Genomic DNA, 25,441 nt, shown 5'->3' with positions numbered 1-25,441 from the left:
AGGCCCTCTGCCTGGTTCCCTGTAACTTGGCTTCCCACGGTGAGGGAACCGCCAGAAGGCCCTCAGAGCTGGACCTGTGTCTGGGCAGAACGATGGGGGTGGAGACGCTCCTTCAGATATACTGGACCGAGGCCGTTTAGGGCTTTAAAGGTCAGCACCAACACTTTGAATTGTGCTCGGAAACGTACTGGGAGCCAATGTAAATAAACCTTAGTTCATAAAGACATTGTAGCCACCGTTGTGTTCTGATTTTCCAGCCAAAATACAACCCTGGAACTCCCTGGTATCCTTTTAGTTCTCTGTCATACAGCATATCATCCAAACAAACCTTGGCTACAGGTCACAGGTAATGAGGAGAGAGCTTAACCAGGATCCCTGGTTCAAACAACAAACTAAGGTTCCCCCAAAGCTTCCTGGGAACAGTTGGCTGTTATAAGTGCCAACAGTTGTTAAGAGACCCTGGTTCCCCTCACAGTACTACAGTTCTCAGAGTTCCCTATGAAGAGGAATTGATTGTTAAATCATTCTGAGAAATTGTAGTTCAGGGAGGGTAACAGGGGTGTCCTAACCTCTCTCTATAACAAACTACAGCACCCAGAACTCCCTGGGGGCAGCAATGACTGTTTACAGTGGTATCAGAGTGCATGAAATTTATGGTGTGCATGGCCAAGCCCAACTCTGGTTTAGCTGCCCCACCATGCTGACCTGAAAGGACCAAGGAAGAGCAAAGCAGCTACCATCTCCTCAAGAGCCAGCACATTTGCACTGAACCATCGTTTGGCTTAGTGTGACATGACAATGAGACCATGGGTACTGGTTGATGGACTAATACATATGCAGAAAGGCGATCCATTTAGATTTTCCACCTCAGGCACACATACAAAAATACTGGGCCAGACTGGCCTAGGTAAGTACCACGGCTGCTTGTAGTCTCAAAGTTTAAAAACTATTTCATTGAGGAGATGGGGTAAAGAGGGAGAGAGGAAAATATCAGACATTAGTCAAGCTAACGTGCATAAAAACTGTGGGGCTAGATACTAAAACAACAACATGTTTCATCATGAAAAGTTTTCTGTTGTATTGTGTATACTTGTTGCTAGGGAGGAATTATACAACGGTAGCGGAAGTAACTGGCTCATTTTTCAAACTGTTAACTTTTAGTTAATGGCCACTTCTCTTCTGGATTATGAAAAGACTTGGCTTTACAGTGGGTGCCTCTTTTTATGGTGCTGGCAAACTCCTGCTTCCCAATGCATTTCCAACACAGATTTTATGTTGACCATAATTCGATCAGGACATCTTTTTTCCCTTCTTTAAAGGTGCAACCAATTAGTAAAACCTAAGCCAAATTAAATGGAACAATTTTGTCCAAAACCAAAGCATAATGCTGGATCGAAAAAGATTTAGAAATGTTTGGGCTATGTGTACTCAGCACCAAAAAGTGTGACCAGTGACCACTGTCCAGGCAAGGAGCTGGGGCCACTGTCTACCTCTCTGGAATTCTAAGAACTCACTCACCACCTATTTATTCTTTTTCCCTCTATGGTAACCATTCTCGTGGGAGTTTGTTGCAATATCCATTTCTAATTCTATACACAGAAAGTTGTATTCTGTGACCATACAGAATACAAAGACAGGAGCTCAATTTGTTAGTATTTACCCAAAGTAAATAAACAGATCTTTATAACTAATTTACTGCATTGATAGGTTATAATCAAGTATCTGAACCAGAGTACAGTATGTCTTCGAAAATAGCCCTGAGACATCCCACTTCTAGTATTTTTCATTGTTAAAATGTGTTTTTAGTGCAAAAAGGTGACAAAGAACTATGATATATTACCCTGTGTTGATAGAACATCAAATAATTCCACGTGTCTTTAAAATGCAGTCATTATTATTATTTATTGAATTTATATACTGCCCTATATTTGAAGGTTTCAGGGCAGTTCACATAAAAGGATCACAGTATATAAAATAAAAATAAAAGCAATTACCCAATAATACCACCCTCCTCCAAAAGAACCACATTTTACAAGGGTATGGGGATGTTGATCAGGTCAAACCAAGGCCTGGTTAAAAAGGAACGTTTCTGCCCGGCGCCTAAAGGTGTATAGTGAAGGCGCCAGGTGAACTTCCTGGGGGAGAGCATTCCACAGAGGGGGAGCCACTGCAGAGAAGGCCCATTCTCGAGTTGCCACCCTCTGCACCTCTCAAGGGGGAGGCACACAAAGGAGGGCCTCGGAAGATGATCTCGGGGTCCAGGTAGGTTCTTATGGAGACAGGCGGTCCTTGAAGTATTGTGGTCCTGAGCCATTTAAGGCTTTATAGGTCAAAACTAGCACTTTGAATTGGGCCCAGAAACTAATCGACAGCCAGTGCAGTTGGACCAGGATTGGTGTAATATGCTCAAACCGTCTTGCAACCTGGCCACTGAATTCTGCACCAGCTGAAGTTTCCAAACTGTCTTCAGAGGTAGCCCTACGTATAACACATTGCAGTAATCTAACCTTGAGGTTACCAGAACATAGACAACAGTAGTTAGGCTACTGTTACTTATGAGCCAGCTCTGTAAATTATTCCTTTCATCTTTCAGCATCATCGAGCATTTAATGTTTCCTGCTCTTCAAGCAGCACTTCAAGCACTCTTCAACTCTAGCACTGCCTTGGAGCAGTGCTAGAGTTGCCATATGTCTGGGAAATCCCGGACATGTCCTCTCTTGGGGGGCCAACATGCCCATCCGGGGGATTTTTAAATTTTAAAGGAAATGTCTGGGTGTTGGGGGAGATTAAATTTGTTGTTTATTTCTGGATTCTTTGGCTCGGGCTGCTCTGCACACTGCAGCCACTGCCAGCCCCAGCCAAAGAAAGCGGCTGCAGGTCTGGTGGCTCTGGGCCTCTCTTTCCCAGCTTGGGCTGTCCTCTTTTTTGCTCTTTAAGATATAGCAACCCTAAGTAAGTGCCACACATTTTAACAACAGCAACAACAAAAAGGTGCCAGGACTGGGTACTCTTGAGTGCTGGCTTGGAGTCTGGAAGAAGTTTATGATAATAAAACACCTCCTCCTAGCCTGTGGCGCTTCATCAATTCTATAATCAGTGCTGAAATAAATGTCAAAAATCCCTGGAAAATGCATTATTTCTTTGCTTGAGGTAAAACAATGGTTCTCTTTCTATAAGAGATTATCACTACATTGCACTATTTCCCCCATATAAGTTCTTTTTTTAATCTTTATGTGGTCTCGGCAGCCTTTCCCAGTCACCAGTCTAGCTGCCACATTCTGGATTAGTTGTAGTTTCTGGGTCACCTTTAAAGGTAGCCCCACATAGAGCGCATTGCAGTAGTCCAAGTGAGAGATAACTAGAGCATGCACCACTCTGGCAAGACAGTCCACAGACAGGTAGGGTCTCACCTGCATACCAGATGGAGCTGATAAACAGCTGCCCTGGACACAGAATTAACCTGCACCTCCATGGACAGCTGGGAGCCCAAAATGACTCCCAGGCTGCGCACCTGGTTCTTCAGGGGCATGATTAGGCCATTCAGAAGCAGGGAGTCCTTCACACCTGCCTGCCCCGTCCCCCCAAAACAGTACATCTGTCTTGTCAGGATTCAACCTCAATCTGTTTGCTGCTATCCATCTTCCAACTGCCTCCAGACACTCACACAGGACCTTCACCGCCTTCACTGGTTCTGATTTAAAAGAGAGGTAGAGCTGGGTATCATCCACATACTGATGAACACCCAGCCCAAACCCCCTGATGATCTCTCCCAGAGGCTTCATATAGATGTTAAAAAGCATGGGGGAAAGGACAGAACCCTGAGGCATCCCACAAGTGAGAACCCAGGGGTCTGGACACCACTTTCTGGACACGGCCCGGAATGAAGGAGCAGAACCACTGTATAACAGTGCCCCCAGCTCCCAGCCCCTCTTGACCAGGGGTCAGCAACTTTTTTCAGCCATGGGCCAGTCCACTGTCCCTCAGACCATGTGGTGGGCTGGACTATATTTTGAAAAAGAAGAAGAAAAAAGAACGAATTCCTATGCCCCACAAATAACCCAGAGATGCATTTTAAATAAAAGAACACATTCTACTCATGTAAAAACACGCTGATTCCTGGCATCAAGGGTTAAAAAAACAGAAATTTGCCCAAAAACCTGCTCCGACCATAATGCTGTAAAGATGGAAATGAGACTGACAACAGCTGGAACCTTTAGATGGAGAATGAATGACACCCTTTTTGGAGATGAAGCAATTTGTAAAAAGGCCCAAAAGACACTTAAAGATTACTTCGAGATAAACCTGAGATCAGATGTAGAAAAAAGAGTAATTTGGGACGCAAGCAAAGCCGTGATGCGTGGCTTCCTAATACAACAGAATTCAATAAAGAGGAAAAAACAGAATGAGAGGAAGGAGAAAATTTGGAACCTAATAAAAGAAGGGGAGAAGAAACTTAGATCTAAACCTAAGTCTCATGAGATTTTAAGAGAAATAAAGTTTCATCAAACACAATATATGGAACTGATGAATCAGGAAATAGAATGGAAAATAAAACAAATGAGGCAAAAGACCTTCGAGTCAGCAGATAAATGTGGAAAGCTACTGTCATGGCAATTGAAAAAGAGACAAAAGTTGAATACGGTGACATCACTCGAAGTAGATGGGAAGTTTATTAATAAACCAAATGAGATAAGTAATTGTTTTCAAAGTTTTTTCAAGAAACTGTATAAACAAGGGCCAAAGAATGAACAAGAGATAGAAGAATTTATTGAAAAACACGGCCTGCCAAAAATTTCGGAAAAAAACAGAAGGAGTTTGAATGAGAAAATCACAGATCAAGAAATAGAGGGTGCCATTCAGGATATGCAACTAGGGAAATCACCAGGACCAGATGGGCTGACCGCGAGATACTACAAAGCATTGAAGGAATGGTTAGTACAACCATTGAAAGAAGTTTGTAATCAAATCTTGGAGGGGAAAAAGGCTCCCGAATCGTGGAAGGAAGCATTCATCTCACTTATACCGAAGACAGAAACTGAGAAACATCAAGTTAAGAACTACCGCCCTATATCACTTTTGAATGTGGATTACAAAATTTTTGCAGACATTTTAGCAAAAAGATTTAAAAAAGTTTTGTTAGAGGAGATTCACAGGGACCAAACAGGCTTTCTACCAGGCAGACAAATGTCAGATAATGTGAGGAATATTATAGACATTTTGGAACTTCTGGAAACTGACATAAATAGAAAAGCTGTGTTGATTTTTGTGGATGCAGAGAAAGCCTTTGACAATATTTGCTGGAGCTTTATGAAGAGGAATCTTCAAGGGATGGGGGTAGGCCAAAATTTTGAAAACGGTATAGGTGCAATATATTCTGAGCAAAAGGCTAAACTAATTGTAAATGGTATGGTCATGGACGAGATCCCAATTGAGAAAGGGACACGACAGGGATGCCCAATATCCCCCCTATTGTTTATATCGGTACTGGAGGTTTTGCTGAATATGATTAGAAGGGACCAGCTGGTTAAAGGAATACAGGTCGAAACTAAACATTATAAGTTAAGAGCATTTGCAGATGACCTAGTTTTGACATTGCAACAGCCAGAAGCCAGTACAAAAAGAGTTCTGGAATTAATTGAAATATTTGGTCAAGTAGCAGGTTTTAAATTAAATAAACATAAGACAAAGGTGCTGGAAAAAAATCTAACGATGGGGGGAAAAGATAGTTTCCAAAGAGAAACTGGTTTGGAAATTGCAAAAAGAGTGAAATATCTGGGGGTGAGTTTAACATCTAAGAATGTGAACCTATTCAAAGATAATTATGAGAAATGTTGGTTGGAAGTGAAGAAAGATTTTGATATATGGTCTAGGTTGAGACTTTCCTTGTTAGGCCGAATTGCTGTTATCAAGATGAATGTATTGCCGAGACTGTTATTTTTGTTCCAGACACTGCAAATTTTAGACAAGATGGACTGTTTCAAGAAGTGGCAGAAAGATATATCTAAATTTGTCTGGCAGGGCAAAAAGCCCAGAATAAAATTTAAGATTTTGACTGATGCAAAGGATAGAGGGGGCTTCGCCCTGCTGGACTTAAGACTTTATTATGAAGCGGCAGCTTTTTGCTGGCTGAAACAATGGCTACTTCTTGAGAATACAGATATCTTGGATCTGGAAGGCTACGATAACAACTTTGGTTGGCATGCATACTTATGGTATGACAAGGTAAAGGTTCATAGAAACTTTAAAAACCATATTGTCAGGAAAGCACTGTATAATGTATGGAATCGATATAAAGATTTGTTAGAGAGTAAAACCCCATGGTGGTTGTCACCAATGGAAGCTAAGGCGGTAAAAAGACTGAACATGGATTCAGACTGGCCAAAATACTGTGAAATTATAGAATATGATGGTGAAAAGTTGAAACTACAGAGTTTTGAGAAATTAAAACCTAAAGTCCGAGACTGGTTACATTATTACCAGATTAATGAGACATTTAAGCAGGACAGGAAACTAGGATTCCAGAAGGAGAGGTCAAAACTAGAAACAGAATTGTTAGAACCCAATACTAAGAATCTGTCTAGAATGTATAATCTGCTGCTAAAATGGAACACACAGGATGAAACGGTTAAATCAGCTATGATTAAGTGGGCACAAGACATTGGTCATGATATTATGTTTGCTGACTGGGAGCAGTTATGGACCACAGGTATTAAATTCACGGCATGTAGTGCCTTAAAAGAGAATATAATGAAAATGATCTATAGATGGTACATGACCCCAGTCAAGCTTGCAAAGATATATCATTTGCCCAATAACAACTGTTGGAAGTGTAATGAATGCGAAGGAACTTTTTATCATCTTTGGTGGACCTGCCCGAAGATTAAGGCCTACTGGGAAATGATCTATAATGAAATTAAGAAAATCCTTAAGTGGACATTTGTAAAGAAACCGGAGGCTTTTCTCTTGGGCATGGTAGGCCAAATGATTCCAAAGAAAGATAGAACATTTTTCATGTATGCAACAACAGCAGCAAGAATTCTTTTGGCAAAGTATTGGAAGACTAAAGAACTACCTACTCTGGAAGAATGGCAGACCAAGGTGACTGAATTTATGGGACTGGCAGAGATGACCGGCAGAATTCGTGACCAGAGGAGAGAGACAGTGGAAGAGGACTGGGAAAAATTTAAAATTTATCTTAAAAACTGTTGTAAAATTTCGGAATGTTAAGATGTCAAGGGATTTGATACAAAGAATTACAGTTGTAAAAATTTAAACTTAAGAAAATTTTAAAGAGAATTAAATATAAAAACGGATGAAGTATTGCTAAAAAATTTTAAAATAAGGATGCAGTGAAGGGGAGGCATGGGGAAGTCGTGTTATGTTTGTTTGTTTTTTGTTTGTGTTGTAAAACTAATAAAAATTATTTTTTTTAAAAAAAAGAACGAATTCCTATGCCCCACAAATAACCCAGAGATGCATTTTAAATAAAAGAACACATTCTACTCATGTAAAAACACGCTGATTCCTGGACCGTCCACAGGCTGGATTGAGAAGGCAATTGGGGCACATCTGGCCCCCAGGCCTTAGGTTGCCTACCCCTGCTCCAGATGGATGTTGTGGTCAATGGTATCAAAGGCCACAGAGAGATCCAGCAGAACTAGGAAACAGCTTTCACCTTTGTCCGTTGCTCGCCAGAGATCATCGACCAGTGCAACCAAAGCAGTTTCAGTCCCATGATGAGGCCTAAATCCCGATTGGAAGGGATCCAAATGGTCCGCATCCTCCAGGCGTGCCTGGAGTTGTTCAGCAACCGCTCGCTCAATCACCTAGCCCAAGAATGGAAGATTTGAGACTGGGTGATAGTTGGCCATACTGGCTGGGTCTAAAGATATTTTTTTAAGAAGCGGTTTAATTACCGCCTCTTTCAGCGGGTCTGGAAAGGCTCCCTCACAGAGAGAAGCTTTTATAAGCCAGGATGGGCAAGGATCAAGGAGACAGGTGGTTGGTTTCACTCGTCCAAGCGGCCTGTCCACATCCTCGGAGGTAACAGATTGGAATTGAGCCCACTCAACCTGACTAGACAGAACTCTAGCACTCTCCTGCCCCGGCCCTGCTCCCACAGTGGAGTCTACCTCTTCCCTAATCTGAGCGACTTTATCTGCAAAAAACTTCGCAAAATCATTGCAGGAGATCATGTGGCCCGTACTGAGCCCTGATGTAGCAGGTGGTTCTGCTAAATTGCCAACCACCTGAAAAAGTCTCCTGCTTCTGTTTTCTGCAGATGCAATAGAGGCGTTGAAGAAAGTCTTCTTTGCCGTCACTACCGCCACTTGGTAGGCTCGACATTGAGTTCTAACCCGTGTCCAGTCAGCTTCAGAATGAGTTATCCACCACAGGCGCTCTAGCCGTCTCAGCAATTGTTTCATTGCCCTCAGATCCGTGGAAAACCACGGAGCTGTCCGGGGTCCATGCAATCGGAGAGGGCGCTTCGAAGCCAGACAGTCAATAGCCCTGGTTAACTCCACATTCCAGCGGGCCACCAGGGAATCAGCTGAAAGACCATTAACATGGGATAAAGCATCCCCTACCACTCTCTTGAAATCATTTGTATCCATTAAGGAGCGGGTGCGGACCATCCGAATCGGTCCCTCCTCCCTGTAGAGGGGAAGGGTCGCAGAGAAGTGATCTGACCATGGCACTTATTTCATTTCGCTTTTACTTAATGTCAGATCACCAATATCCATAGAGGTAAACACCAGGTCTAAGGCATGTCCGCGGCTATGGGTTGGGCCAAACTTATTCAGGGACAGCCCCATGGAGGCCATGCTTTCCACAAAGTCCCGAGCGGCCCCTTGTAAGGTCGTGTCGGCATGGATGTTAAAATTCCCTAGGACAACCAAACTAGGTGTCTTCAGGAGAACATCCACCACGACCTGAAAAGCTCGGGCAGGAAATCCTTGGTGCAGCGGGGAGATCGGTACACCAAAAGGAATCCTGTACTCCCCCATTGCCCAGCTTCCAGAACATGCACTCAGAGAACTGGGTCTTCCCAATAGAACGCCTGGTGCAAACTAATGACTTCCTAAAAATCACTGCAACCCCCCTCCCCGCCCACATGACCTGGGTTGCTGTGCGCAAGAGAAACCTGGTGGACAAGCAGCGGCAAGGACAGACCCATCTGCTTCATCCAACCAAGTTTCTGTCACACATGCCAAGTCAAGTCCTCCATCCATGATCAAGTCATGGATGGCAGTTGTCTTATGAATCATTGACCTGGCATTGCACAGCAGCACCTTCAGGTCATGTGGGTATCCCTTGCTGATTCCAGTAACTGTCCGGTCCGGACCAGACCCGGAGGCAGGGATAGTCTGGTCTTAGCGTAACTCCTCCTCCTACCCATGATCACTGAGATTGGTTGTCTCAGTGCATTCCCCCCCCCATGTGTAACCTGCCCCAGCCATTTTGTTGGCTGGGACCCACTCCCCGGCAGCCCTGACCCCTCCCCTTAAGAACAAAATAAAACCTTTAAAAAACAAACAAAAAACACACACAATAGAACAATAAAACAATACAAACAATTATATGAAAAACATAAAAAAACTTAAAATTTAAAATTCAGTCGTCATTACTTGTTATTTTTTTAAAAAAAATCAAGGTTTTGTTTGTTTGTTCAGGATATATCTCAACTACGCAGGAAAAGAAAAATGCAGAAAGAATCATCCTAACATAAGGTTGCATATATTATTTGCCTCTGCCAAATAAAGTTCTGCAAACGTAGCTGTGGAACTCCCTTTTGTCATCAAAAGATCACATGAAAAAAGCAGAATTTGCTGAATGAGCAAAAGTAGCCTCTGGAGTTGACATCTGCTCTAGTTTTAGAGCAAAATGCATCTGCTGCACTCAGTCTTTCCAGTGAACAAATATAATACTTTGTGGTTTAACATCTCTGAAGAAGCCTCTAATTTGCCGTCTCATCCCTAGATTGTGAAACAGAGGAAACAAACTTCACAGGCAATATAAACTTTTGTAGGAGAAAAGATGACATGGCCCTCACTTTCTTTTTTGTGAATGTATTTCTTATTAGGGCTACAACATGCCAGAATAATAGAGGAGGGAGGGATCCCGAGGGTTATCTAGTCCAACTCCCTGCAATGCCGGCATCTCAACACTGCTCTGTTTATTTATTAGATGCATTATTTGTCACCAAAAATATATTCTATTTTCTTCTCAGCATGGCAGAAGGTGGCAAATTCTTCTTAAAAAGGCAAATCAATAAATACAATTCTCTGAATGTTTGAAAAGGCCAGAAATTCTACTTCTGGTCAAGTTGCTTCAATTTAAAACGTTTATCTTTTAGTAAAAGAAAAGGAAGAATATTCTTCTTTCACTATTTATTTTGATGTGTTTCAGGCTTTATTGCAAAGACTCAGAGTGGTGGCAATTTGTTTTATTTTACCCTTAGGGCACATGAAGGGAGCTTCATGAGTAAGCCTAGATTTGAAAGAGTTTCATCTCGCAGACATTTAGACTGCTTTCCTAGATAGCAAATGTGTATGTACGTGTAATAATAATAATAATAATAATAATTTATTATTTATACTCTGCCCATCTGGTTGGGTTCCCCAGCCACTCTGGGCGGCGTCCAACAAAATATTAAAAAATACAATAAAACATCAAACATTAAAAACATCCCTAAACAGAGCTGCCTTCAGATGTCTTCTAAAAGTCAGGTAGTTGTTTATTTCCTTGACATTTGATGGGAGGGCATTCCACAGGGCAGGCACCACCACCAAGAAGGTCCTCTGCCTGGTTCCCTGTGACCTCACTTCTCACAATGAGGGAACCACCAGAAGGCCCTCGGAACTGGATCTCAGTGTCAGGGCTGAACGATGCGGGTGGAGACACTCCTTCAGGTATACTGGGTCTTTGAGGCCGTTTAGGGATTTCAAGGTCAGAACCAACACTTTGAATTGGAAACCAATGTAGGTGTTTCAGGACTGGTGTTATGTGGTCTCGGCAGTCGCTCCCAGTCACCAGTCTAGCTGCCGCATTCTGGATTAGTTGTAGTTTCCGGGTCACCTTCAAAGTTAGTCCCACATAGAGAGCATTGCAGTAGTTCAAGTGGGAGATAACTAGAGCATGCACCACTCTGGCAAGACAGTCTGCGGGCAGGGAGGGTCTCAGCCTGTGGACCAGATGGAGCTGGTAGACAGCTGCCCTGGACACAGAATTGACCTGAGCCTCCATGGACAGCTGTGAGTCCAAAATGACTCCCAGGCTGCACACTTGGTCCTTCAGGGGCACAGTTACCCCATTCAGGACCAGGGAGTCCCCCACACCTGCCCACCCCATCCCCCAAAAACAGTACTTCTGTCTTGTCAGGATTCAACCTCAATCTGTTAGCCACCATCCATCCTCCAACCGCCTCCAGACACTCAAGCAGGACCTTCACCACCTTCACTGGTTCTTATTTAGAAGAGAGGTTGAGCTGGGTATCAAACCCTCTGATGACCCCCACCAGCGGCTTTATATAGATGTTAAAAGGCATGAGGCAAGAGGACGGAACTCTGAGGCTTGTGGTGTCACAAGTGAGAGCCCAGGGGTCTGAACACTCATCCCCCAACACCGCTTTCTGGACATGACCCAGGAGGAAGGAGTGGAACCACTGTATAACAGTGCCCCCAGCTACCAGCCCCTCTAGATGGTCCAGAAGGATGTCATGGTCAATGCTATCTAAGGCCGCTGAGAGATCCAGCAGAACTAGGAAATAGCTCTCACCTTTGTCCCTAGCCCTAGCCTTTGATCCCATGCTACTTGACTAAACAGGACTCTGTCTACTTCTTCCCGAATCTGAGCAACTTTATCTGCAAAAAACTTGGGGCAAAAAACTTACTGGGTCCCGATGGCAAAGGTAGTTCCGTTAGATTGCAAACGACCTGAAAAAGTCTCCTGCTGCTATTTTCTGTAGATGCAATACAGGCGGTAAAGAAGGTCCTCTTCTTCACCATCGCTATCGCCACTTGATAGGCTCGATGTTGAGCTCTAACTTTGTGTCCGGTCTGATTCAAAATGAGTTTTGCACTACCGGTGCTCTAGCTGTCTCAGCGATTGTTTCATCACCCTCAGCCTTGGGGGAAACCACAGAGCTGTCCGGGTTGTTTGCAATCAGAGAAGGCGCTTCGGAGCAAAACAGTCAATATACCTAGTTAACTCCACATTCCAGTGGGCCACCAGGGAATCAGCTGAAAGGCTATCAAGGTGGGATTAAACATCCCCTACCACTCTCTGGAAACCATTTGGATCCATTAAGTGGAGCCATCCAGTACATACACACAACACTATGAGTTGGATTTAGTTGGGAAGTTAGTTTTAGGGAACTTTGTTCAACAAGGCCATGGGCTTAATAACAAAGCGCTAATTGAGTTCAGTAGGCCCTATGTGTGAGTAGACAAGGTTAGGATTGTGCTATTAGTCTATATTCACCTCATATTTTTTCTTTCTGTAGCACACAAAATGATTTAAAAATCCAGTTTAAAATGTAAGAGATGACTAACTTGCCCAAATGTTTTCAAGGGACACAATTCAAGGCTGGATCCAATCTTTTATATCTAAATAACTTCTGCTGAAATCAACAGAATTATTTCAATGTGTTTTCAAAGCCAATGCCTAGATATAAATTGCTGTACATTTAATATATTAAGGATGGCCAGTAATCCAACAGATTAAAATTCCAAGTGAATACAGTTGTACCTCTGGTTACAACCGAATCCATTCCAGAGGTCCATTCATAACCGGAAACCACTCTTAACCCGAGACGCCATTAGTGAAAGTACGCCTCCTGCTGCGTGTGCGCCTCTGGCGTGCGATTTCTGCTTGCATCCCAGGACAAAGTTTGCAACCTGGAGCGGCTACTTCCAGGTTACTGGTGCTCATAACCCACAGCGTGCGCAACCAGAGGTGTTCGCAACCAGAGGTACCATTGTATTGTGGTTCTGTTTGTGTGGACAAATTCTCTCAGACCCATTTAATCCCAATGCAAATAGCAGTTTCTGGGAACAATGATGGTCAGGACTTCAGCAGGAAAGGGGTTAAATTTCCTGTCCCTACCAGGTATGATAACAATAATTATCACACAGCGCAGATGGTGTACATTAAATGCAAATGCATTTAACATTATGTCTAATTTGCCTTTCAGAATGGGAATATGCATCCCAATAAAAATCTGTATCTACATCTCACTGAAAGTAAAGGGCAACATCTGCTTTTGGATTTTTATTTATTATTTATTGAATTATTATTTATTAAATGTGCTCAGGGCAACTCAAAGCAACTTACAACTAACAACAGTAAATCCCACATGATACATTAAAAGCTGTTTATTAAATTTTTACATAATACACCATACATAGCAAAAGAAAAAAGACAAGCATAAAAAAGACAAAAACCAACTACAAGACGTACAAAAAAGAAGAAAAAAGGAAAAAAAACACAAGCAAGAAATAATATACAAAAAAAGACAAACATAGAATACAACACAAAAAAAAAACAAAAACAAAAAAAACAAAAAAAAAACATTAAAAGCAAGAGGACATCCTGAGGCATCTCTTAGTTGTGTCTGTAGTGCCTAAAAGCAGAAGATCCAACCTGCCCCAGAGAGTTTGCGTGGTTATTCAATACTATGGCCCAGAAAAGCCGGTCTCCACAGAAGTGAAGAACAGGTTTACATATTCTTTCTGTTCATGTTTCTTTACACAGTATGTTACAGTTAACACTTTCTCAATGGTGTGGTTCATGGAATAGAGTTTCTTCATAGTGCAAGTAATGACCAAGGTACAAATGGATGCACATCTTTGGTCAGCATAGGAATTGGCAGTGGGTCTCCAGGGCCTCTTCCAATTGTACTTGAAGATGCTGGGGTTGAACCTAGGACCTTCTGCCAACATCTCCAGGTGTTGTTGGACTATGACTCCCATCATCCCTGACCACTGGCCATGCTGAGTGGGCCTGCTGGGGACTGTGGTCCAACAACATCTGAAGGGTAACACACTGGCTTCCTGTGCTCTACTACAAAGCCTCAGCTTCCTTAAAAAACAGGAGAATCTAGAATTAGCAAAGTTCTAATTAATTAGCAGTGCTAATTAATAATTAGTCTGGACTATATGCACAGTTGACAACATTCCAGAGAAATTGTTTTTGGAAAAATGCCTAGATAAGTCACAGTATCTGAATTTATTCAATGGGAATACAATTAAAAACCTATCAGCCCTTCAAAAAAAAAAACAAGCCTGAAAACATTTAGTGAAGATGTAGGTCACAATTTACTTGGAAAATAGTCAAGAGCAGAGTTGCACTAATGTATGTCATATATGTAAGTATTTTAGGGAGCAGACTTTCATGAAAAACTGTTAACAGATGTTTTCCCCAGAAAAAGTGTTAACAGATTTTTTTCCCAGAGGAATGCCCTCTTTATATAAGAAATGCCATTAACTTATTTAGTCTGCATATTCCCCTCCCTTCCCTCTTTCTTCCAGTGTACTTTCTAAAGCTGTATGCTATTTTTTAAAAATCAATTGTGCTCTTATATTCCCATGAGAACAAGGACCCTCATATAGATGAAACAAGAAATGAAAACACTTTTCCAGTGAACAAGCAAATGATCTTTCTTGCTTACCAAACTCATCATCAAGAGTGTGATCTCTTGGAAGGATGGATTGTGAATTTCCAACATTTCCTCCACCAACAAACCAGTTTACATTGGGGTTCCAGCGATTCATAAAACCACACAGATGGTTTTCTTCAAAATTACATTCTGCAGTTGCAAAGCATACAATGAAACTCTGAGAGCATGGCGCACAACCCTTCATTGCACAATATCCCTAAACATCTGGTGCATTAGCGATAACCAGCACAGTCCTTTAATAATTTTTTTTAAAGTATGTTTCTTATTTTATTCACAAAGATATACAAATGTTGAGCCATACTCTCCTCCCACCTGTTGCCATCATCACCCACGCATTAAACTTTCAACCAAACTGTCAATATGTGGCTGGTTTCTTTCTTTCCAGTGCTACAGGAGTTGTTGTTTGAAAAATTCAAATGCACCATTGACAGCCAATTTTCACTTAATAGCAGCAATGGCTGGAAGCAAATCTATACATTCACATTTCCATAAACTTTGGTGTTTATTATTTTGCTTTCAAAACAAAGTATTTAACAGTTTTGTACAATGCCTCATTATTATACTCACTATTACAAAGGGCTACCTGAGGTTCAAACCACACAGGGAATCAGAGGCAGATTTGGGATATGAAACCAAATTTCCCAAATCCCACATGCAGGCCCATGTCAGCAGGGGATGGAAAGGTAGCCAGGTACCCTTGCTCCAGGCCTCAGAGGCCAGGGGCCCCCACCAGGGACCAGCTGCTTTTTAGTTTGAGTTTATAACTTTATTCTAACAAGAGTCCCATCAAGGGCCTCAGACAAGCTCTGCCCATGGTTCAAGATTCTCAGCAAGACAGACAGAATGGCAAAAGTAAAACTCATCTTCACATCTGCTTTTCTAGTAAATTAGATCAGTGCCTCCAAACTTGACGGCTTATCTCAATTGATAAATATGTGATAAAAGTGACCTCTGAGAAGGAGCCTCCCCCCCCTGTTCTGTTGCAGTTCGATACCCCCACAATAACATCACCAGACCTCCCAAGCAACTACAGACACATGTGAATCATTTCGTCTCTCTCTATTAAGTTTTTTGCCACTGCCATAAATATTTTGCATCCTCATTTGTTGCATGACAACACTGTGAAGTTGCTCTGCAGTAAATGTTACATCCCAGATATTTTGCTGTAGCAACTTTGCACTGGTGCAACATTCCCTAGACAGATGAGAGTAATTAGGCTGTTGTTCAGTTTAAGATAAATAAAATGTTAGTTACAATACTTTGACTTTGTTCTGGATTTAAAAAATAATAATAAATTGCTACAAAAACAATCTGAAGGAATATGTTAATGTTATACCAATGTGAGTTAATGGTCCCAGTTTCACAGTTAAACACCAAATTTTCATTTTAACTAGAGCCAATTATTACAAGAGTCACCTACCTATACAGTAGCCAGTAGTTATCTTAATTTCAAAAATTGCTATGCTGGCGAAAATATCTCTTCCCAAGATGCCTTCTAGAACAATCTACAAAATAAGACAAATACAGGAATTTAGTGCTAATATTTTTCATAACATTTATTAAAATTAAGGAAGCAGCAGAGATCTCAGTTTTGGAATTAAGACTCTACAATGACTCTTTTCCTTGCAAGACTCTATTGAAGAACAGTCTAGAGTGGCTGGGGAAACCCAACCAGATGGGCGGAGTATAAATAATAAAATTTTATTAATTATTATTAACAAAGGGCAATGCCTAACACCTTCAGCTAGTACAGTCCCTGAATATCTGTTCAGAGATTACATGTATATGAAAGAGAGAAATAATTGCTCATGATTTCACACACTGAAATACCATACATAGCACTATTTAATTTAAGATTTGATTTTGGCAACAAAATAAACTCTGAAAACCTGCATTTTCACAATCTCATTTTGCATATAAATGAAGTCAGTCACAGTGGTGTAGCACGGGGGGGGGGGCGGGGGGCTGACAGGGAGCCGTGGCCCTGGGAACATGTTTTTGAGGGGGCACACCCAGGCACCCCTACAACAAGCTGCCTCACCAGAGCCTGGCTCTGGAGCACAAAGAAACCATGGAGACAGCTTCCTTGCGCCATGGCCCAGGGCCACCAGGGCAGAGAAAAGGAAAGTCGGTGGCAACTTTGCCACCCCATCCTCTGCGAGGATGCTGCTGAGGCAGCTCTCTTGCTCCTGCCCACAGCTCCACTCCCAGGTCTTGGCCCGGAAGCACAGCGAGCAAGCTCCATGCCCCTCCGTGCCCTGCATGCCCACCCCTGGGTAGCGGTAGCATGTGCTCTGCCGCTGGTCAGAGGTCAAAATGGGAAGGAATCCTGTTTGTATTCCAACAAAAAAGCTTTGATTTTTCCAATATGATTACCTTGGTAGCTCCTGCAACAGCTGTCTTCCTCAGAAAATATAAAATAGCAGCAGCAGCAGCAGTAGTAGTAGTAATACAATTCCTGTAGCTCTTTTCAGGTGTTCATTGGGATACAATGAATGCACAAGAGAGACAGCAGACCCCTCTCTCACACAGGGTAGCATTTGCCACTCCCCTCACACACAGAGGTCAACTACAACCTCTGCAGGAAATCCCCGCAGCTCTACTGCTGCCTTGAGGGCACAGCCTCCCCACCCCCACATCTGTTCAATGCATGTAGACTATATTCGAGCATACGAATGTTATACTTACTTTGTATTTGTCTGTACTGTTTCGTATATCTAGACTAGCTATGAGCCAGCTCTCGGAGCGCTCAGTGGTTGTCCAAAGCAAATGGTCAAAACTTTCACCTTCCACCCTTAGGTACAGGTTTAAGGCAGTAGGATCTACTGGTAACTCTGAAGATGCTGCAATCTGATATATCAGTCTAAGACAGCTCCACTCTTCGCTATATAGGTCAGGACTGAGGAGTACAGCTGTGTCACCATTTGTTCCCTGGGAGGTGTCCACAGAAATATAATGACCTAGAAATGCAGAAACAAAATTCAGTTGTAACAGAGAAACTATGTGCAACATCCATAATTAAATTAGAAAATACGCTGAATTCCCCATCCCTAAAAAAAAAAAGACACACAAACACTAAAGTGTAAAAAGTATCACTCAGCATAAAAGTAACACAAATATGTATTTGAGGTCCAGTTCTGAAGGCCTCCTGCATTTCTTTCACTGCAAGAAGCCAAGTTACAGGGAACCAGGCAAGGGGCTTCTCAGCAGTGGCACCCGCCCTGTGAAATGCCCTCCCACCAAATGTCAAGGAGATAACGATACAATTTTTTTTTATAAATATATTTATTAAAGGTTTTTTTGATTACAATACAAATAAATAAACACAATAGTACATATCATAACATATTTTCTTATCTTCTTTGGACTTCCTCACATCTCCCGCTCCAGCATTCCAAATTATAAAACTTAAACCAGCAATTTATCACCTTGTTTCCATCCTTATTATCTAATTTTCCAATGTTGTATCTCAAATTTTAGATACGTTTATTTCATACCTTAAAAAATTAAGCTTAGTCTAATAGTTATCCAAAATTTGTCTTTTCCTAAATTTAACTTATCTTCATAATTCATTTCGTCTATTTTAATGGTGCCAAGTTATTTATAATCTAGCATCCTTCTTAACCGTCATACAATTTACAATATTTTTGCAAATAAATCTTGAAATTCTTCCAATCTTCTTCTACGGTCTCCTCTCCCAGGTCTCGGATTCTGCCGGCCATCTCGGCCAGTTCCATATAGTCTATCAGTTGCATCTGCCATTCTTCCAGTGTGGGTAAATCTTGGGTTTTCCAGTGCTTGGCGACAAGTATCCTTGCTGCCGTTGTTGCATACATAAAAAATGTTCGGTCCTTCTTTAACACCCTCTGGCCAACAATACCCAGAAGGAAGGCCTCTGGTTTCTTAGGGAAGGTATACTTAAATACCTTTTTCAGCTCATTATATATCATTTCCCAGAAAGCCTTCACTCTAGGGCAGGTCCACCAGAGGTGAAAGAACGTTCCTTCGCTTACTTTACATTTCCAGCATTTGTTATCGGACAAATGGTATATTTTTGCAAGTTTGACTGGGGTCATGTACCATCTATATATCATTTTCATAACATTTTCTTTCAAAGCATTACATGCAGTGAAGTTCAGTCCAGTGGTCCACAACCTTTCCCAGTCCTCAAACATGATATTATACCCAATGTCCTGTGCCCACTTTATCATGGCCGATTTTACCGTTTCATCTTGTGTGTTCCATTTTAACAGCAAGTTATACATTCTTGAAAGTACCTTAGTCTTAGGCTCTAACAATTCCGTTTCCAGCTTCGATTTTTCCACCTGGAATCCTAACTTTTTGTCAAGTTTGAAAACTTCCTTAATCTGAGCGTAGTGTAACCAATCTCGCACTTTATCTTTCATTTTATCCATACTCTGCAATTTCCAATTATCTCCATCTTTTTCTAATATTTCCCAATACTTTGGCCAATTGGCCTCCATATTGAGTCTTTTTCGGGCCTTCGCTTCCAGTGGTGAAAGCCACCTTGGAGTTTTATTTTCCAGTAAGTCTTTGTATTTTGTCCAGACATTAAACACTGCTTTTCTGACAATATGGTTCTTGAAAACCTTGCATGCACACGAAAGCTCATACCAAGAACTGACTTAGTTGGTCTTTAAGGTGCTACTGGAAGGAATTTGTTTTGTTTTGTCATACCATAGATATGCATGCCAACCAAAAGCATTGTTAAAACCTTCCAAATCCAGTACATCAGTGTCTTCAAGAAGTAGCCAGTCTTTTAACCAGCAGAAAGCTGCTGATTCATAATACAACCTTAAGTCTGGCAGGGCAAAGCCCCCTCTTTCTTTCGCATCAGTTAATATCTTAAACTTAATTCTGGGCTTTTTGCCCTGCCAGACAAATTTGGAAATATCTCTCTGCCACTTCCGAAAGCACTCTGTTTTGTCCACAATCTGTAATGTTTGAAACAAGAACAGCATTTTTGGCAAGACATTCATCTTAATAGCAGCAATTCGGCCTAACAAGGAAAGTTTCAATCTTGTCCAACTTTCTAAATCTCTCTTAATTTCTGACCAACATTTCTCATAGTTGTCCTTAAAAAGACTCAAGTTTTTTGCTGTTATATTTACCCCTAGGTATTTTACTTTTTTGACCACATTTAACTCTGTCTCCCTCTGAAACCGTTCTGAGTCTGTAACTGTCAAGTTTTTTTCTAATACCTTAGTTTTTTGCTTATTTAATTTAAATCCCGCCACCCGACCAAACTCTTGAATCAATTGTAGTACTCTTTTCGTACTAGATTCTGGCTCCTGTAAAGTCAAAACTAGGTCATCTGCAAAAGCTTTAAGTTTGTACTGTTTCGCTCCGACCTGAATCCCTTCCACCAACCGGTCCCCCCTAATCACGTTCAAGAGCACCTCCAGGACTGAAATGAATAACAGTGGGGAACGATACAATTTTTAGAAGACATCTGAAGGCAGCCCTGTATAGGGAAGTATTTAATGTTTGATCTTTTACTATGGTTTTATGTGTTGGAAGCCACCCTGAGTGTTGGGAAAAACGCAGCCAAATGGGTGGGATATAAAATAATAACAACAACAACAATAATAATAATAATTTCCCAGCAATTTGTGCACATTTATAAACAATCTAGGGGAACATGTACATGTTTATGACTATTCTAAGCATGCTTCAAAGCTGTGAGCTCCACTGAGGTTACTAGAACTTGCTTGTTGGTAAATAGGCCCAAGTCTGCACTGCATGAGTAACAGGTGAGGCAGTCCAAGACCAAAGGGAGGCTGGCATCATGTCACCTGATAGTGAAAACTATAAATCTGTAATGATTTCTTCACACAATGTGCTCTCGTTCCAACACAACTAGGGCACTGTGTCGCTGTGGAGAGTGGACGTCCTATCCCAAAGAACAGCACGCTCTGTCCTTTGCTGCCCAGAGGCTCTCTCAGGACAGTTGCCAGCTAGCAGTGAAGTTGGAGAGCTTCCCTCCAGGCCTGAATCAGAGAGCCAAAGGAAAACAAAGCATCCAGGAATCCACACAATCATTCTAACCCCTAGATTTCAGTTTGATCAATCTCAAAATACATCTGAAAGTGCAGCCCTCTCCACACTATTGGGCTGGTGGAGGGAAAGCTTCCCCAGTGTTGCTACAAACCATGTTTTGGTCCCAATCCTGTGGCTGCGCCATTACACGGAAACCTTTTTCATTGGCAGCCTCCACATAAGGACTGAAACACTTCAATCAGTCTTTATTCCCATAGCTTTATTAAACACACGTCCAAGGAAGTTGATAACTGCAGGCACACTTAACTTAGGTATATAATCTCCATTTAAAATCAATTGAATTTTATTTCCTCAGAGTGAAGTGAAGAGTATGAAATCTGGTTAGGGCCTAAAAGGTAAAAACAAATGCCAAGAGATACTGTATTTTAATTCCTAAATAGAATTTTAAAAGGTAATTCTGATTGATTTCTGCTTGCAGTAATCAGTTGACATTCAAATTAAAACAAAGTATTCCAAAATAATCTTGCTTTTACCCAAGATCAACATATTATTATCAAAGTAGCATATACTTCGAAATCCATACTGCAATTGTAGGTTAGAATTTTGGGTTTAAACATATGAGAAAGCTTTTCTGTAGATGCAAACCATTACATTTTACATTTTTGGTACATTCACAACAGCACCACAGTCAGAATTATATCTTAAGTGGCACCCTCAGGGTTTAAATGGTTTGTTCATTCTAAGCAGCATAGCATTTTCTCTGTCTCAAACAGCCATTTGTTTAAAATTGTGTCCTCTGGGGTCTCCTATCTAAATGTCAATGCCGCTATAGAATTTGTTGTTCCCCTTCTCAAAATACAGCAAGAATGTGTTTGTTCTCAATTGAATGTGACATTTAATCAGAACCAAGCTATGTCATCTGTCTGGCAAACCAGAAATGCAGATGAAGTCTCTGCACTACAGTTATGCTAGCTCTGTAAAGCAATTTTGTCACTGCATGCAGTTCCCTTTACTCTTTCATATTTATTAACCTAAAGACTGGGAGATAAAAGTGGAGAGCTACAAAAGCTAAGTAATTATTGTGCATCACAGAGTTAAGTGGATTTGCTAAATGTTGTTCAGCTAGCAGCCCCACCCTTGCTGATGAGCTCCCTCTGGCTCTGGGTCCTGCTGGGGCGGGTCTTGTGCCCTGACCCTGATCCCATCACCATCCTCCCTCGCCCCATCAGTACTTTCTTCACCAACCTCTCCTTCTCTCGCTCTCTTTTTGTATAACATTCTTACTAATTTTCACAAAAACATTACTTTTTAGAAAGAAAAAAAGCATAAAATAAAACATTTTAAACAACTATATATACAATCCATATTGAATCCGCTGTATGGGATTACTTGAATCCCCTGAATTTTCTCCACCCCCTCCCTTGGTTCCTTTATAATATTTTCATTCACGTATATCAATAAAATCTTTATCTCTGAATACTTCCAGTTTTTGTACATTATCTATAATATGACAAGTGTTTTTTAAAAAATCCTGCTAAAGAATTAACTTGCATACATTGCTTTTGTAAATATACAATAAACATTTCCCATTTTTAAAATATTTGTTATCATCTTGATTTCTAAGTTTCCCAGTTAATTTAGCCATTTCAGCATACTCCATTAACTTAATTTGCCAATCTTTCTTAGTGGAGACTTCTTCTTCTTTCCAATGTCGGGCTAGCAATATCTGGGCGGCCATTGTTGCATACATAAACAAATCCTTATATTCTTTAGGTAGAACCATTCCTGTAATAAAATAGCTTCTGGTTTTTTAACAAAGGTTATTCTTAACATTTTTTTCAATTTATTATATATTATTATTTCCCAGTATTTTTAATAACCTTACATTGCCACCACACATGATGAAACTTACCTTCTATTTCTTTACATTTCCAACACTTATTTTCTCTTGTTTTATACATTTTTGCCAATTGAACCGGTGTTAAATACCACCTATAGATCATTTTCATATAATTCTCTTTAAGTAAGATACAGGCCATAAATTTTAGATCATTCTTCCACAGTCTTTCCCAATCTGTTATCTGAATATTATGTCCTACATCTTTTGCCCACTTTATCATAACACACTTGACCTCTTCATCCTTAGCTTCCCATTCTAACAGCAAGTTATACATTTTTAATAGTAATTTAGTACCACTTTCAATTATTTCTCTCTGAAAATTTGAAATTTCATAAGTAAATCATTTCTTTTTATCACTTTTAAATATTTAATTTAACTGGAAATATTGTAACCAATCTGTAAACTTTCCTTTTACTTCTTGAAAATCCTTCAATTTTAATTGGTAATCTGTCTCCGTTAACAGCTCTCTCTACAGTGGTACCTCGGGTTACATACGCTTCAGGTTACAGACTCCGCTAACCCAGAAATAGTACCTTGGGTTGAGAACTTTGCTTCAGGATGACAAGAGAAATCGTGGTCTGGTGGCACGGCGGCAGCAGGAGGCCCCATTAGCTAAAGTGGTGCTTCAGGTTAAGAACACTTTCAGGTTAAGAACGGACCTCCGGAACAAATTAAGTTCTTAACCCAAGGTACCACTGTATATGTTGCCCAATTAAATTTCACATTTATTTTTTTCACAGATAATTGCTTCCAGTGGGGAAAGCCACCATGGTGTTTTTTGTTCTAAGAAATCCTTTTATTTCTCCAAGACTTTAAAAATTGCATTTCTTATTATGTGATTGTGGAAGCTTTTGTGTACTTTTGCCTTCTGATACCACAAATACACCTGCCTGCAACCTCTCCTTATCCATCCCCAGCTTGTTCTTGTGTGTCCCAGTCATGGCAGCACCCCTCGCCAGGACCCTCCTCCTCCTCCCCACTGTCCTGCCAGCTCATGACGCTGCTTTCTGAAACTCATCCTGGTCTCCTTTAAACACCACTGCAACCATGATCAATGGTGAGGGGGGCAGTGCTTTGCCAATCTGCTCTTTGAGCACCTCCCCCTCACCTTGGCCTCCTGCCACTCATACCGCTTGCTCACCTGCCTGCTGGGCTGTCATCACACTAGGGTTGCCATGGCTGCCTCTTGGTGGCCATGGGAACTGCAACCTGACAGCCACCTTACAATTTTATTATATTGTTAGCAATTTTTCCAAAAAATTTCCCTACATGATGCATTCTCAATATGATGAAACTTAATGGCTGTGTTTGCACAAAATACTGAACTATGAACAAGTCTCCATAAGTCGATCATAGAATTGTAGAGCTGGAAGAAACCCAAAGGATCCATGACAGATAGGCATCTAACCTCTGCTTATAAACCTCCAAGGAAGGAGAGTTTTCAACCCCTTGAGGGAGTTCATTTCTCTGTCAAACAGCTCTTACTCTCAGAAAATTGTTGCTGATGTTTAGTCAGAATCTCATTTCTTGTAACTTGAAGCCAATGACTTGAATGCTACACTCCAGAGCAGGAGAAAACAAGCTTGTTCCATCTTCCATGTGACAGCCTTTGAGATAGTGGAAGATGGTTATCATGTCTCCTCTCAGTCTCCTCTTTTCCAGGCTAAGCATACCCAACTTCTTCCACCATTTCTTATTAGGCTTGATTTTCATACCCTTGATCATCTTGGTTGCCCTCCTCTGCACACGTTCCAGCTTCTCAACATTCTTCTTAAATTGCGGTGCCCAGAACTGGACACAGTATTCCAGGTGTAGTCTGACTAAGGCAGAATAAAGTGGGAGTATTACTTCCTTTAATCTGGATCCTAGACTTCTGTTGATGCAGCCTAGAATAGCATTAGCTTTTTTTGCTGCTGCATCACATTGATGACTCATGAAAAGCTTGTGGTCCACGGACCCCTAGATCCTTTTCACGTGTACTTCTAGTAAGCCAGGTGTCCCCCATCTTATACTTGTGCATCTGGTTCTTCCTGCCTAAGTGCAGAACCTTACATTTGTCCCTATTGAAATGCATTTTGTTAGCTTGGGCCCAGTTCTCTAATCTTTTAATGTCATTTTGAATTCTGATCTAATGATTATTCGGTATGCATAAATGGGGTAACTATTGTTTTCAACAGGGGACGCGGGTGGAGCTGTGGGTAAAACCTCAGTGCCTAGGACTTGCCGATCGCATGGTCGGCAGTTCGAATCCCCACGGCGGGGTGAGCTCCCGTCCTTCGGTCCCAGCTCCTGCCCACCTAGCAGTTCGAAAGCACCCCTAAGTGCAAGTAGATAAATAGGTACCGCTTTATAGCGGGAAGGTAAACGGCGTTTCCGTGTGCTGCGCTGGTGCTGGCTCGCCAGAGCAGCTTCGTCACGCTGGCCACGTGACCCGGAAGCGTCTCTGGACAGCGCTGGCCCCCGGCCTCTTAAGTGAGATGGGCGCACAACCCTAGAGTCGGACACAACTGACCCGTACGGGCAGGGATACCTTTACCTATTGTTTTCAACAAACAATGGTTAGATAAAATGAGCCAGCTTTGTAATTAATACCTTGAAGGTTGCTTCAATGAGCTCAATACAATATGGACAAAGCAGCTATTTCAAAACTATTAGGTCATACTGCTGTTGCTTTTTAAAAAGGCACACACACAATAGAACATGTATGGCACACATTCCCCCCCCTTTTTTTTTTTTTAAAGCTAACCTTGGTGTTTTCAAAATCCAATACTTCATGGAACATCATAAAGATTTGGATGCTAACAAAAAAGATTCAACAAAATGAACATGTTCATTACCAA

General features: G+C 41.4%; 1 protein-coding gene across 7 annotated transcripts in view; it reads right to left on the bottom strand.

Annotated features, from left to right (window-relative positions):
* MAMDC2 (MAM domain containing 2) overlaps window positions 1-25,441 on the bottom strand; it is an 88,397-nt gene that overhangs the window by 39,405 nt on the left and 23,551 nt on the right. For 6 of the 7 annotated variants that reach the window (XM_081880984.1, XM_081880989.1, XM_081880990.1 and 3 more), the window contains 3 exons: window positions 17,369-17,640; window positions 16,101-16,185; window positions 14,672-14,809 (listed from right to left, as the gene is read on the bottom strand). In XM_081880984.1, coding sequence (XP_081737110.1) covers window positions 14,672-14,809; window positions 16,101-16,185; window positions 17,369-17,640 — 495 coding nt within the window. The remainder of the gene's footprint in view (window positions 1-14,671; window positions 14,810-16,100; window positions 16,186-17,368; window positions 17,641-25,441) is intronic. The other variant, XM_081880987.1, reaches the window with a different exon arrangement.

This window comes from Podarcis erhardii (genome assembly GCF_964252035.2).
Source record: "Podarcis erhardii genome assembly, chromosome: 11".
NCBI classification, from domain to species: domain Eukaryota; kingdom Metazoa; phylum Chordata; class Lepidosauria; order Squamata; family Lacertidae; genus Podarcis; species Podarcis erhardii.
The sequence above is the reverse complement of the archived record's forward strand: the minus strand, read 5'-3'. Positions and strand labels throughout refer to the sequence as shown.